This window comes from Apus apus, chromosome 18 (assembly GCF_020740795.1).
Source record: "Apus apus isolate bApuApu2 chromosome 18, bApuApu2.pri.cur, whole genome shotgun sequence".
NCBI lineage: Eukaryota > Metazoa > Chordata > Aves > Apodiformes > Apodidae > Apus > Apus apus.
The window spans coordinates 179,891-192,185 of NC_067299.1; the positions used below are offsets into that span (position 1 = coordinate 179,891).

The 12,295-nt window shown below is 43.3% G+C and overlaps 2 protein-coding genes across 2 annotated transcripts; one reads left to right on the top strand and one right to left on the bottom strand.

Moving 5' to 3' along the window:
• Positions 1-178: 178 nt before the first annotated feature.
• On the top strand, positions 179-2,256 carry TXNDC17 (thioredoxin domain containing 17). Its single transcript, XM_051635934.1, has 4 exons — positions 179-364; positions 1,105-1,186; positions 1,470-1,545; positions 1,965-2,256. The coding sequence occupies exons 1-4, from the start codon at positions 223-225 to the stop codon at positions 2,031-2,033; spliced, it is 369 nt and encodes a 122-aa protein (XP_051491894.1). The 5' UTR covers positions 179-222; the 3' UTR covers positions 2,034-2,256.
• A 737-nt stretch (positions 2,257-2,993) lies between these two features.
• Positions 2,994-7,186, bottom strand: MED31 (mediator complex subunit 31). The gene is made up of 4 exons (XM_051635933.1): positions 7,116-7,186; positions 5,628-5,705; positions 4,895-4,991; positions 2,994-3,612 (listed from the first exon to the last, which is right to left on the bottom strand). The coding sequence occupies exons 1-4, from the start codon at positions 7,123-7,125 to the stop codon at positions 3,420-3,422; spliced, it is 378 nt and encodes a 125-aa protein (XP_051491893.1). The 5' UTR covers positions 7,126-7,186; the 3' UTR covers positions 2,994-3,419.
• Between the last annotated feature and the right edge of the window lie 5,109 nt (positions 7,187-12,295).

Sequence of the window (12,295 nt, forward strand, 5' to 3'; positions counted from 1 at the left end):
GCCCCGGACCCGCAGCCCGCCCCGGGACCCGCAGCCCGCCCCGGGCCCGCAGCCCGCCCCGGGACCCTCAGGCCGCCCCGGGCCCGCAGCCCGCCCCGGGCCCGCAGCCCGCCCCGCCCGCTGCCGCCGAGGAGCCCGGGCCCGCCCGGACGCCGCCCACGCCGCTTCCGGCAACCGCCGCCGCAGAGGCCGCCGGGAAGGGCCGAGCGCGCCGCGGCCGCCATGGGCTGGGAGGAGCAGCAGGTCCGCGGCTACGCCGAGTTCGTGCGGACGGCGCAGCGCTACCACGGGCAGCCCATATTCGCGCTCTTCTGCGGCGACAAGAATGCCGAGGGCAGGAGCTGGTGCCCGGACTGCGTGACGGGTGAGGGCCGCGGGGCGGGCGGCGCGGAGCAGCCCCGGCCTGGGCCCCGCGGGGGCTGGGGGCTCCCGAGCCCTTCCCGAGCACGCAGGGCGGGCCGCCCGTAGCTCCTGGTGCAGAGGCCTCGCCGCGGGCCCGGGGCGGCCCGGGTGCCATCCAGGTTCAAGCTCTGGCTGCAGCTGCCAGGCTGGTTCATCTGTGGCAGCGCGGGCTGGGACCAGGAGCTGGCTGAGCTGCTGCCTCGCTCACAGGCTTCCAGAGCTGCTCTCGGTTTCGCTAACCACGTTCCACTGAATGCTGTTAGGAGAGGCTGGTACTAAGGCCCAGCAAACTATTAGATATTAATCTTATGATCACTTAATTCACCTCTGCTTTATATGTCAAGAGACAGAAGTGATACCAGTGTCTGGCAGTGGAATACGAAGGCAGCTCCTCAGTAAACACTGCACTGAACTTTCTGGATTGTGTGGCAACTGCAACAGGCTTTCATACAAACAGGAGACAAATTATTATTTTTCTTACTTGTTAAAGGAGAAATTGACTTTTACTCAAAGTCCAGTCCCTTTAACTTTGAGCATGTAAATTCTGCAAAGCTTGTGGATAAACAGATGAAACAAAATGCAGATCTCTACCTCAAGCAGACAAAACATTAATTAGCAGCCTGTTAGTCAAAGTAGATCCATGTGATTCTGTAGCACAGTTACAGTATTAACTACTAACAAATTTTTAACATTACTCTCTAGCTGAACCCGTTGTGAGGAAGGAACTTCATAACATGCCTGAGGGGTCTGTGTTCATATACTGCCTAGTAGGAGACAGAGCCTAGTAAGTAGCTGTTCTGATGCCAACAACTGATAGAACTTTGCTGTTTGTGGACTGGAGGTTAACTAACCTGTTTGCACAACTGACTGAACTGTCCTTTTCTGCAAGGAACTAAACATTGTTTTGAGGTCCACACCATCTCTAATGTGAACTATCTGAATGCTTGTGAGAAGTGGGTTGGGAGGTTGAGACAAAGACCTTTCAATCATCCTTTTAAAGGAATTTTAACAGTCTAACTGCAAACTGCACTGTTACAAGCTGTGCTTAATACCTTCTTCCTCAACAGCTGGAAAGATCCCAACAATGAATTCCGGAAGAATCTGAAACTAACAGGAGTGCCTACACTACTTAAATATGGAACAGTAAGTGGTTTATTTTATGTTCTGGATCTGCAGGCATTCAGATGGGAAACTGGCAGGAACTTACGACTAAATTAATTAGTCATGCATGTTTTCAAAAAGAACAGACCATTAGGAACAGCTCTTTTACTTCCACCCATGCACTCTTCCTGTTTCAAACAGTTCCTCAAGAAATAACTACTCTGCTTTCTGTGTAAGGTTGCCTATAATAAACATAGTAAACAGAAAATAGCTCAAGTTTTAACATGTGCATATTATCTAAATCAGTAGCTACTTTCTTAGAAGTGCCTCTTCCAAGGCCAGAAAAACCTCAAGTATTTTTCAATTATTCTTACCTTGCTTGCTCCATCCCAACCCCCACCCTCCCCAGAAAATGTTAGTATGTACAGATGGCTCCTTAAATATCTTAACTTTTCTTTCAGCCTCAGAAACTGGTTGAAGAAGAATGCTTTAAAGCAGAGCTTGTGCGTATGTTGTTTACTGAAGACTAAATCCTCCACTAGTCAATCATTTACAAAGATGTTAATTTCAAGTTATTTGCAGTGTCCTTTCAAAAACTCCTTTTTAAGTCTTTTTTTAAATTTTCCTAGTTAATTGCTTTTGACTAGTCAAGATAAATGTTGTTAAATTATAGGTCCAAACCTTCCACTGAAATTCTGCAACAAAAAAATGTATTTTTCTTTTCATGTTCAAATAAACTTGTGTTTGCAAACAGTCTTTTTTCAAAGGAACTGAGCTCATGTTATAAACCAAGAGAGCAGCCTACAATTACTGAAGAGTAAGACTAAGTGCAGAGTTAATACCTTTAATAGTGAATAAGGGGGGCAAGGGTATAGGAGAAATAGAAAAACCTGCTTATTCTTCCTAAATCTGACTTTACCTAACTACTAAAGCTGTTAAGATAAATGTTCAGTGACAGATTTAACAGCTTATCTGTTAAGGCTGACAGTTCTGGTGTCACTGATCATGTTAAATGTTAACAGCTGCAGTACCTGCTCCTACAAGGATATGAAATACTACACAAATGCAGCACAAATACAATCTAAAATACCAAAGTTAAATTATTGACAGCTGCTAATACCTGTGTTCTTAAAATAAAAACTACAGGAATAAACAGCAGATGTTTCTCTAACACTGCAAGTGTTTACACCTGTCGTTAACACGTAGTTTTCACTACATGTACTGTAGGGAAGCCTAAGAGCAGCCACTGTTTCCTTGGCAGAAAACCAAGATGAAAGTAAGTTGGTTTTAATGGAATAGATACAGCTACAGCCTATTTCCTTTTGTTGAGTTATCTTCTAAGTTCATTATCACTTATCTCTGCTCCACTGCTGCAGTCTGTGTCTCATCACACTTTAATTTTTACCTCTGTAACACGTTGTAAGGGAAACTGTAAGACCACCAGCAACAATGGTTACCAGGTAAACAGAAATGACAAGAAATAGCTCAGCTTGGTTTCAAGGCAAAAATCTACAATTTATATTTTGTACAGTATCATCACTTCAGCTTTGCTCGTATTGCAGTTGTAGATGAGGGAGTTCACAGCAACACCGAGACACCATTATTCTCCAGGGAACATGCTTCCTAAGATACTTACATCTCAGTGCCTTCAAAACTAGGTTTGGTTTTCAAAATAAAGAGGAATCAGTAACTACAGTAAGTAATGCTCTTACAGAATTGTCCAAAACATAAAATGCACAAGTAGGTGTTTATCAGTCTTCTCTCTAGTTGATGAAAGAAAAAAACCAACCCCAAACCAGTCCCCTGATAAATAAAAAAATAAACATACACAGAGCCAAACCTATGAAAAGGTTCATTCTTCTCTTTTAAATAGTTCAGCTGACATGAAGTACACCTGATCACTCGTCAAGCATTTTTCATTTTACAGAAGTGTTGTTTTGTTGCTGCTGCTCTGCAAGTGCCTGCTGGAGGCGCATTCTTTTCCGTGAATAGTGCTGCCAGTGAAGAATCTGCTGCTCATCAATAAATTTAGCACACTGAGCATTTACCAGTTCTTTGCGAAAATGTTCATATTGGAGCAGCTCTAACATATGCAAACACTGAGGATACCTGGATTAAAAATAAATATACTTTAATACAAATTTTTACAAGGTCCACTAGAGCTGGAGTCTTCCAATAATTCCGCAGTCCATGACGTTAGTTTTATCATGTACATGCTTTACTCAAGTATCAAAACATTTAAGACTGTATATACTCCACACACTGCAACTTTAAAAGTTCAGCATTAGGGTAGGAAACAAGGAGTTCCACGAACAGTTTACAACAGTTTATAAATAGAGATATTTGCCTAGACTAGCTTTTCTGATGGCTACATTTTACTAAAATAAATGTGTAACAACTACAATATCTGTTTCCAGAGCTCATTCAAAAAGCATAACCAAGAATTGTTTTCCCAAAATTTGAAAGAGTTTGCACACTCACCAAAATGCAAAGTCATCCTCTGCTTCGTGTAATCAGCAATGCAAAATCACTCTTAAAACATACTTACTGGGCCTAACTGAAGCAGTTTTCATAGAATCATAGAATCCTAGGGGTTGGAAGGGACCTTGAAAGATCATCCAGTCCAACCCCCCTGCCAGAGCAGGGTCACCTAGAGCACATCACACAGGAAGGCGTCCAGGCGGGTTTTGAATGTCTCCAGCGAAGGAGACTCCACAGCCTCTCTGGGCAGCCTGGCCCAGGGGTCTGTCACTCTCACAGGAAAAAAATTTTTTCTGATACTCACCTTGAACCTCCTATGCTCCAGTTTGCATCCATTACTCCTTGTCCTATCACTGGTCACCACTGAAAAAAGCTTAACTACGTCTTCCTAACACTCACCCTTTACGTATTTGTAAACACTGATGAGGTCACCCCTCAGTCTCCTTTTCTCCAAGCTCAAGAGACCCAGCTCCCTCAGCCTTTCCTCATAAGGGAGATGTTCCACTCCCTTAATCATGTCTGTGGCTCTGCCCTGGACTCTTTCAAGCAGTTCCCTGTCCTTCCTGAACTGAGGGGCCCAGAACTGGACACAATACTCCAGATGCGGCCTCACCAATGCAGAATGGAGGGGGAGGAGAACCTCTCTTTTTTTTGTACCATAATGTCCAACAGTTTAATTTTAAATAAATGGTAAAATGCAAATATAGGCTGCAAAATTAAGATTTCATACACGACTCATGAAATACATGTTTTGTATCTTGTCTATTCTTGCTACATCTGAACTACTGGAAACAGTAAAAATTAGATGGTCTAGAAACACAATGGGCAAGCCTATAAGGTTACAGGATGTGCAGTACAGGTAAACATAAAATCTTCAAAACGCAGAAACCAAAGTAATTTTAACACTTACTTCAGGTATTTTGCATATTCAGGCTCTTTCCAATAAAGTAAATACTTCAGATAATTCACAAAAGCTTTGTCTTTGAAGTAGCCTCTTTGCGCAAGAACTGAAATGAAATTAAAAATAAGAAATTGTCAGTTACAGATGTGTGAAAAAAATCTGCTAAACTTGAAGAATACATATTTTAAAAATTATACAAAGGTGCACGTTAGTAAAAACTTTATAATTTCAATCAAATTTTGATCATTCAAAACGAAAAAAACACAGTATCTTTTAAGTCAACACACAAGGCATAATAAACTAGTCTCATCTCCCTTACAGTATGTATCTTTCATAAAACAGCAAAGACTGTAAGAGATTTTTGAAGCAGGAGACCTTGACTGTAGCATCAAAACTGGAGGAAATTAAGTACAGTACCTGAAAGTATTATTACCATTAGTAACATTGTTTTCATAGAAAGGAATACTGTTAACTACTTTTTAACTACCGATTTGAACTTATGTTTTTTCTCCACCAGACAGATGCATTTTCTTTTTCAACTAATAAAACATTTTGAATTTAAAAACTCTGTCAGAAATCTAGACAAATTAAATTATTTACAGACAACCTTTATGCTATGAAAGACACATTCCTTTTTCTTTGTTTACCCCTCTCTCTCCCCATTTAACTTTACCAGTAATAATAAACACCATGAAACTGTATTAATTATTCAGGATCCTGATAATTACTTCCAGGTACTCACAATTGAGGTAATTCGGATTTGCCAGACACTGAACAAACTCTAACTCCAGCTGGAACCGAAGTCGATTTCCTGTATCATCTAATTCATGAGAAAAACAGTACAAATTAGACCCACATAATAGATTTGAGAGTAATTTTTTCAGTTTGAACCATATAAATAGAGATAATGTGTTTAAACAGGATAAAAAGCAGTAACTCCCCATAGTTTTGGGTTTTTTTTCTCCTCCTTCTTCAGTGTGAAAACTCTCTTTGCTACTGGTATAAACAATGTTATTTAATCCAGGCTGATTATCACCGATTTTTCCCTCACCTATTTTCATCATATCACGTATGTTTGTATTTATTTTGAAAACCAGTAAGTACTGGAGAACATAAGCTCTAGGTGATCCTAACAGGGAAGAAAAAAAAAAAAAAAAAAGTAACATGATAATTCTATATTTAAAATTTTTTACAGTGATTTTTTCATCTGTTTAAAATAGGCCACAATGGCTTTAGTGCTTTTAATTTCTGTAGCATCAACAAAGACTAAATAAAATGCTTTAACCAAGATTATTTGTATAAAACTTTTAAAACTTTTGACATAAATATTAGGCGATAGCAATTTGTTAAATTTTATTGGCCATTATATTTTAGTTACAAGTTTCTGATTTCTTAGTGACTCCAGCTCATACCTCAGAGCATTTCCATGCTACAGGAAACGGCCACGTCCTTAAACCAGAAACTTGAACAGAGAAGACAAGAGCAGCACGACCTGAGCACCTGCCTAGCGTTATGGGGAATACATGGGTCTTCACCTCCACAGCTCAGCAAACCCTCCCTGGCGGGAGACGGGCTCTCAGGGGTCTCCCGACCCCTGGGGGTGAGGCCGACTGCCCGGTCCCAGGACAGGCCTTCACAGGACGGACATGCTTCTGAAAAGGCGGCGTCTGAAGACGCCTCTGAAGAGCAGCCCAGGCACAGCAGCTGCGCGGGGCCGCGGGGAACTGCGGAAACCCGCGCTCTGCACGGGAACACGGGCAGGCCGGGGCTGGGCGAGGACCCGACCTTCCCAGGCAGCTGACTCCTGAGCTAAGGGCAAACGTTAAAAAGGCAGCTGGGCTGCCATTCATGGCCGAAGCCACTGAGGAACCCGGGAGGCGGGATCCCGCTCCACAGGCAGCGCCGCGGGCCCGGCCGCGCTCCCGCCTTCCTCGCCCGGCCCCGAGCGCTCCGGGCCCGCCGCGGCAGCGCGGCCCGCAGCAGAAGCGCGGAGGCCGACGGGCGTGCGGGGCAGCCGGAGCTCGCCTCACCGCCCCTGCTCCGAGGAAGCGAGCTCCGGAGCTCCGCGAGCACCCGCTGCCCGCCAGGGCCGCTCCGCGCCGCCCCCGCCTCCCGCGCGGCAGGGCCGCAGGCGGCCCCTCCCCGGACCGCAAGCGCTCGGCCCGCCCGGCCCGCCCCGCTGCCCTGCCGGGCCCAGCGCTGCCAGCAGCGGCGGCAGCGCCGCCCTCACCTGGCTCCATGGCGGACAAGATGGCGGCGACCCCCGCTGCCGGCGGAAGGAGCAGCGGGGCCCGGGGGGAAGGCGGGGGCTGCCCGGAGCGAGAGCGGGGGGCGGGGCCAGAGGCGGGGCGGGGCCGAGGGGAGGGCGGGGGCGGGGCCGAATGGGCGGGGTCGAATGGGCGGGGCCGAGGGGCGGGCGGGGCCGGGGCCGGGGGGGCGAGGGGCGCGGCCGAGGGGCGGGAGGGGCGGGGCCGAGGGGCGGGGGCGGGGCCGAGGGGCGGGGGCGGGGCCGCGCCGGCAGGCGGGACCGGGGGGCACCCGGCGGGACAGGGGGGCACCCGGCGGGACAGGGGGGCACCCGGCGGGACAGGGGGGCACCCGGCGGGACAGGGGGGCACCCGGCGGGACCCCCCCCGGGCCGCCCGGGCCCCGCGGCCGCCTCGCGCTGGGGAGCGGCAGCAGCCGAAAAGCAAAGTATTCGGAAATCAAGGTGCGAGCTCCAGTGCGTGTTTGGAGCAGCCGAAGTTCAGTTTTACATCAAACACTTCAGTTTGAAAACTTTGCCAGAAAAACAAATGAACTTCTGAAGACTTTACTTGCCACCTTCATGCGGCAGTGTCCAAAAATCTGCAAGGTTTTACCATCTGGACAAAATTTAATAATGATTTTTAAAAGTCACATACAAAATGCTAATCCTGGTGTGCTGCGGTGTCGGCATGAAGTCCTTACAGCTGCGTTTGTAGGTTCGTCCCCTGAGCAAAAGAAAGAGTATTCCTTGTAACAGCAACACGGCTGGAAAAGTCAGCGTTTTGTCAGTATTACCCAGATATTGTAAACCAGCCTGTGACCTGTGACCTGTCCTCTGGTAGGTCGGTAAGAAGGACATTTCAGGAGCACATTGATCATCATTCTGGACTGCCCCAAGCAACAGCAACAAGGTGTGGAGGACATTGGTAGCTGAAACATAACTGATCTTCCAGAAACGATGGACTCGTTATGAAATGGATTCAGAAGTCTTTCTTATTTCAGTAAGCAATTTGGTGCCTAGGATATTAAAAAGGTGCTCTGGAGTTAGAAATCAAGCAGAAATTATTATTTTCATTTTGATCTCTTCATGGTTTACATGAAGAGGTTACTGCTTTGCTAACAGGACAAAATGTTTTAAGTTAGAATTTAATGTGTTTTTAAAAATCACTTCATTAGAGCTAGAATGCACCAACAGAAATGAAAATAAGCCAAATAAGTCCAAGAACAGCAGAATTTATGAAACAGCTTTGTGGGTTTGTTTATCTTATGGCTTCTTTCTGTGGATGTTTTACAATGTCTAAAACTCTAAGTGAGCTCACGTTAGAGGCCCCTCTCAGTGGAACTGCAGGAGGGTCTGTCCCAAAGCAATCTTTAACTAGAGAGCAGTCTGCCTGATATGCACAGTGAGTATCTCAAGACTCGAGGTTTTCATTCTACCTACCTGGCACTTCTGGGAGGCAGTGACGTGGATGGAGATGCCTGTTTTTGCCGTGGATCTTTGCATTCATGTTTTCATCATTGCTGCCACTAGGGAGTCATCCATCCTCCAGGTTTCTCAGGATGACCTTGTCTTCCAGATCTGAACAGGTCATGCTCAAACTTCACAGATTTAATGAGGTACAAGTGAGTAAATGACCTTTTTGAAGAAAATTAACATTGGAATAATGCTCTGTTCTGTCATGTAAGGGAGCTTTTACCTTATAGGCAACTAAATTCCAATTCCATTAGAGTAGCTTTGGGGTCAGCATTCTAGTCATGTTTTTTTCCCCCAGATAGTGAAATGCTTGAGCAGGTAAGGATAAAAAGAGATGATCTTGTGTTTGTATTTGCAGAAAAATCATTTTAACTTTGTACTAATGTCACAGTTTCACTCAGGATCAAAAATTAAACCAGCGACAACTTTGGCTTCATCCTGGCTCAAACCAGGACAACTAGACAAGCCACTGTTGATCACTTCTGAAGCAGAAGGGAATGGAAAGGAGAGATTCAGCTCTAAAATACTGAACTATATTTTGTTTATTTTTCTTTCTTTCTGCATATTGAGCAAAGATTTGATCCTGGGCTCTGTTTTATTTTTCATAGCAACTTTAAAATGAGCCACACAGATTTCACTCAACCTCTGCACTTAATTCTTCATTCATTAAAACAAAAAAAAAAGTATAAAAAAAGTATAAAAGTGAAACTAGTTAATAAACAACTGCTCCAAGAGTGCAGAGCAGAACTAAGCAGTTGCATCATCACCCTGGAGAGGAGCCCAGGTTTACGAGGTGGTAAATTTATTCCAGAAGTTAGTTCTGCCTGGTCTTAGAAACTACATTTTCAGAACTTGACTGAAGCAGGAGCCCCAGTGGCTTAGCACTGTCAAGCTAGCTTAGGTTCACTGCTACAACAATTGTGTGGCTAGTCACTTGTGCAACATTGCACTGCATACAGACTTACCTAAACCTGACTGATTTTATGTTTTTCCTTTTTCTTTTCCAGTGATTTGCTATTTTCATTTGTTGAACTATTTTCAGTATCTTAGTTAACAATTTTCTGTAATACTGTCTTTTCCTATGCTGTATGATTTATTTTTTTCCCTGTGCATTGGGTTACAAGAAACATCTAAAAAGGATTTATGCATAGTTTTTCTTAATAAAATAGGGTTGCCTTTTTTAGGCGAGGCTTTAGTGGTTGCAGGATACTACTATTACTATATCAAAACATAACAAGTCACTCCCCAGTAAACACAGACTTTGGGCTAAAAGCAGAGATCAAACAGATCCCACGTGTCTGCATTGCTATTCTGGAATGTGATTTCTCTCCCAAGACTGACTTCAGAGGAGAGAATCCTAAAAAAGGATTGGTCACAGGAGTAAATTACTATGTAGGTTTGCCAGAGTTCAGTCAAACGTCTCAATTCTTGGCCATCAAAACTAGGAACAAAATTGAAAGTCAGGATCATAGTATAATAAGTAAGATCATTTGCTAAGAAGAGTTGGATTTATTTTCTTCTTTTAAGTATCAGTTTAGTCAGGCTTTCAGGGTATAAGTGCTAACATATATGACTGTGAGCCAGGAATTTTCCAAATTATTGTGAAACCAGGACACCATTCCTGCCTCATTGCTCCTTTTATAGGGACTAGACTGGCATCACAGTTGTTCTTTGTCTAAAATGTTTCTGGAACTTCATTTTTCCCTGAGACATTTTGCCTGAATATGCTAAAATTATAGTAGATTATATATAAAACACAGACACATTGTTTTAAGAAGCAAATAGATTAGATGTTTCCTACCTTAAGGAAATTAATCTCTTTCAAGTTAAAAAACTGCATTCAAAAAACGACACATGGCTGCACTAGTAACTACAGGCAGTAGCTGAGTGAAAATGAAATCAAGGTTATTAATGCTGTATTTAGGAAAACCACACACATCAGGATACAGAAAGGTCTTTCCACGTCCATGAAGTAACATAATGTTTCCACTAAGGCCAATCGTTGGTTCTCAGTGTCTGGATTTCAACCTCTTTTTCCAGCTGTCACACAGAATTCTCCACATTTTTAAAAATATTAAATTAATTATCCTCCATCTTGCTATAAAAAGCCTCTACTTTCATATTTGAGATATTATTAAGACACTTGAGTATCTGGAGAACTTTAAGTCTCCATTTCAAATTGATAGTAAAATATCTCCTGTAGATAAGGATCCTGCATGTTCATGTCTAGGAATTAATTCAGAGTTGCTTCTGAGGCCTAAAGAGTGGAAATCATTACCTTTTAATTAAGTTTGACTATCCTAGTTACCTGTAGTGTTTTCCACTCTAGATACTTGTAACTGACAAAAGTACAGTTTTCAGCTAGATATGCCTTACACTTACTAAGCTTAAACTTTACACTCATGAGCTTCAGAGAATATTAGAAGTTGTAGGTTAAGTTCTGACATTTTTAGTCATGTTGATCTTGAAGGTGGACACTGAGGAAGTGCGACGATGCAGGTTTATCTCTGACAGCAGCACATAGTGCATTTGATCAGAAGGAAAAGAAGATCCAGCAAGGCTTCATGACTGAAAACTGATCAAGTGGAACAGCAAGTATTTTATACCCAATTCTTGGAAAGACAAGACATCCCCTGTTGTTCATAAGTTTACCCATCTGCTTTAGAATAGAGTGCAAACTTGTATGGACATGGATAATGATATCCTAAAGGATTTTACCCATGGATTGCAAGACAAGAGTTCTGCAGACTGGAGAGTGTCCTCCTTCAAATATGGTTAAATAACAGAGAACACAGTATGCATTATGTTATATTTATAACAAGCCAGTACAAAGTCTGCAATTTTTTTATTCCAATGTTATAATTGTAATTGAATAGAAACAAGATCATAGTTATCAGAGACTGAAACAATTGTCAGAACATATTTAATTAAAGGCTTAACTGTTCACTGAGTTCTATTTTTTGAGGTCAAGAAACTGGCAGCTGATATGCTTTTCAAAAGCCAGCCTATGACAGTCCTAGTGGAACAATCTTCATCTGAAGACTGCCAAACACCACTCACTGGAGCTGTAAATTTGGTGAAATGGTGTAAAAAGACATAAAAGTCTGTGGCTTATTGCAGATGCTGGAATGTGTTACTTACGTGACTGTGGTGCTCTTCCAGATTTGGGCAACCATTAGAAAGCAGAGAGAAATTCAAGAATAAATGTCAAGTGTCAGAAAGCATTTTATGTCTTTCTTTAGTACCTGTGTTAGAAATATGCCAGTCTTCTAGTCTCAGGACATCTGGAAGGCAGATGAATCTGAGGTCAGTCATTTGCCAGGAGCAATATGCATTGAACTTGAAAACAATGGTCTACACAAACATCCTCACAAAGGTATTTCTTTTTGTTTGAACCCCTTCTTAAGGTGCTTCAAGGAAAGAATTCTGCAGTGAGCCAGGCTATATGGGTCCTGATCTGAAGGAACTCTTACCCTATTGAATGCCAAACATGCCAGAAACAAACTCATTCCTCCATGATGAAGGAACATAAAACTTCACAAGTCTGAGATCCATAGGCAAGCTTGCAGAACAATAAATGGAATGTTATCTATTTTATAATGGTTACAAATATGAATAATTTAACTTATTTTCCATTATGTTTTGGATTACCATGACAGTAATTTGATTTTCCAGTAGTAGTCCAAATA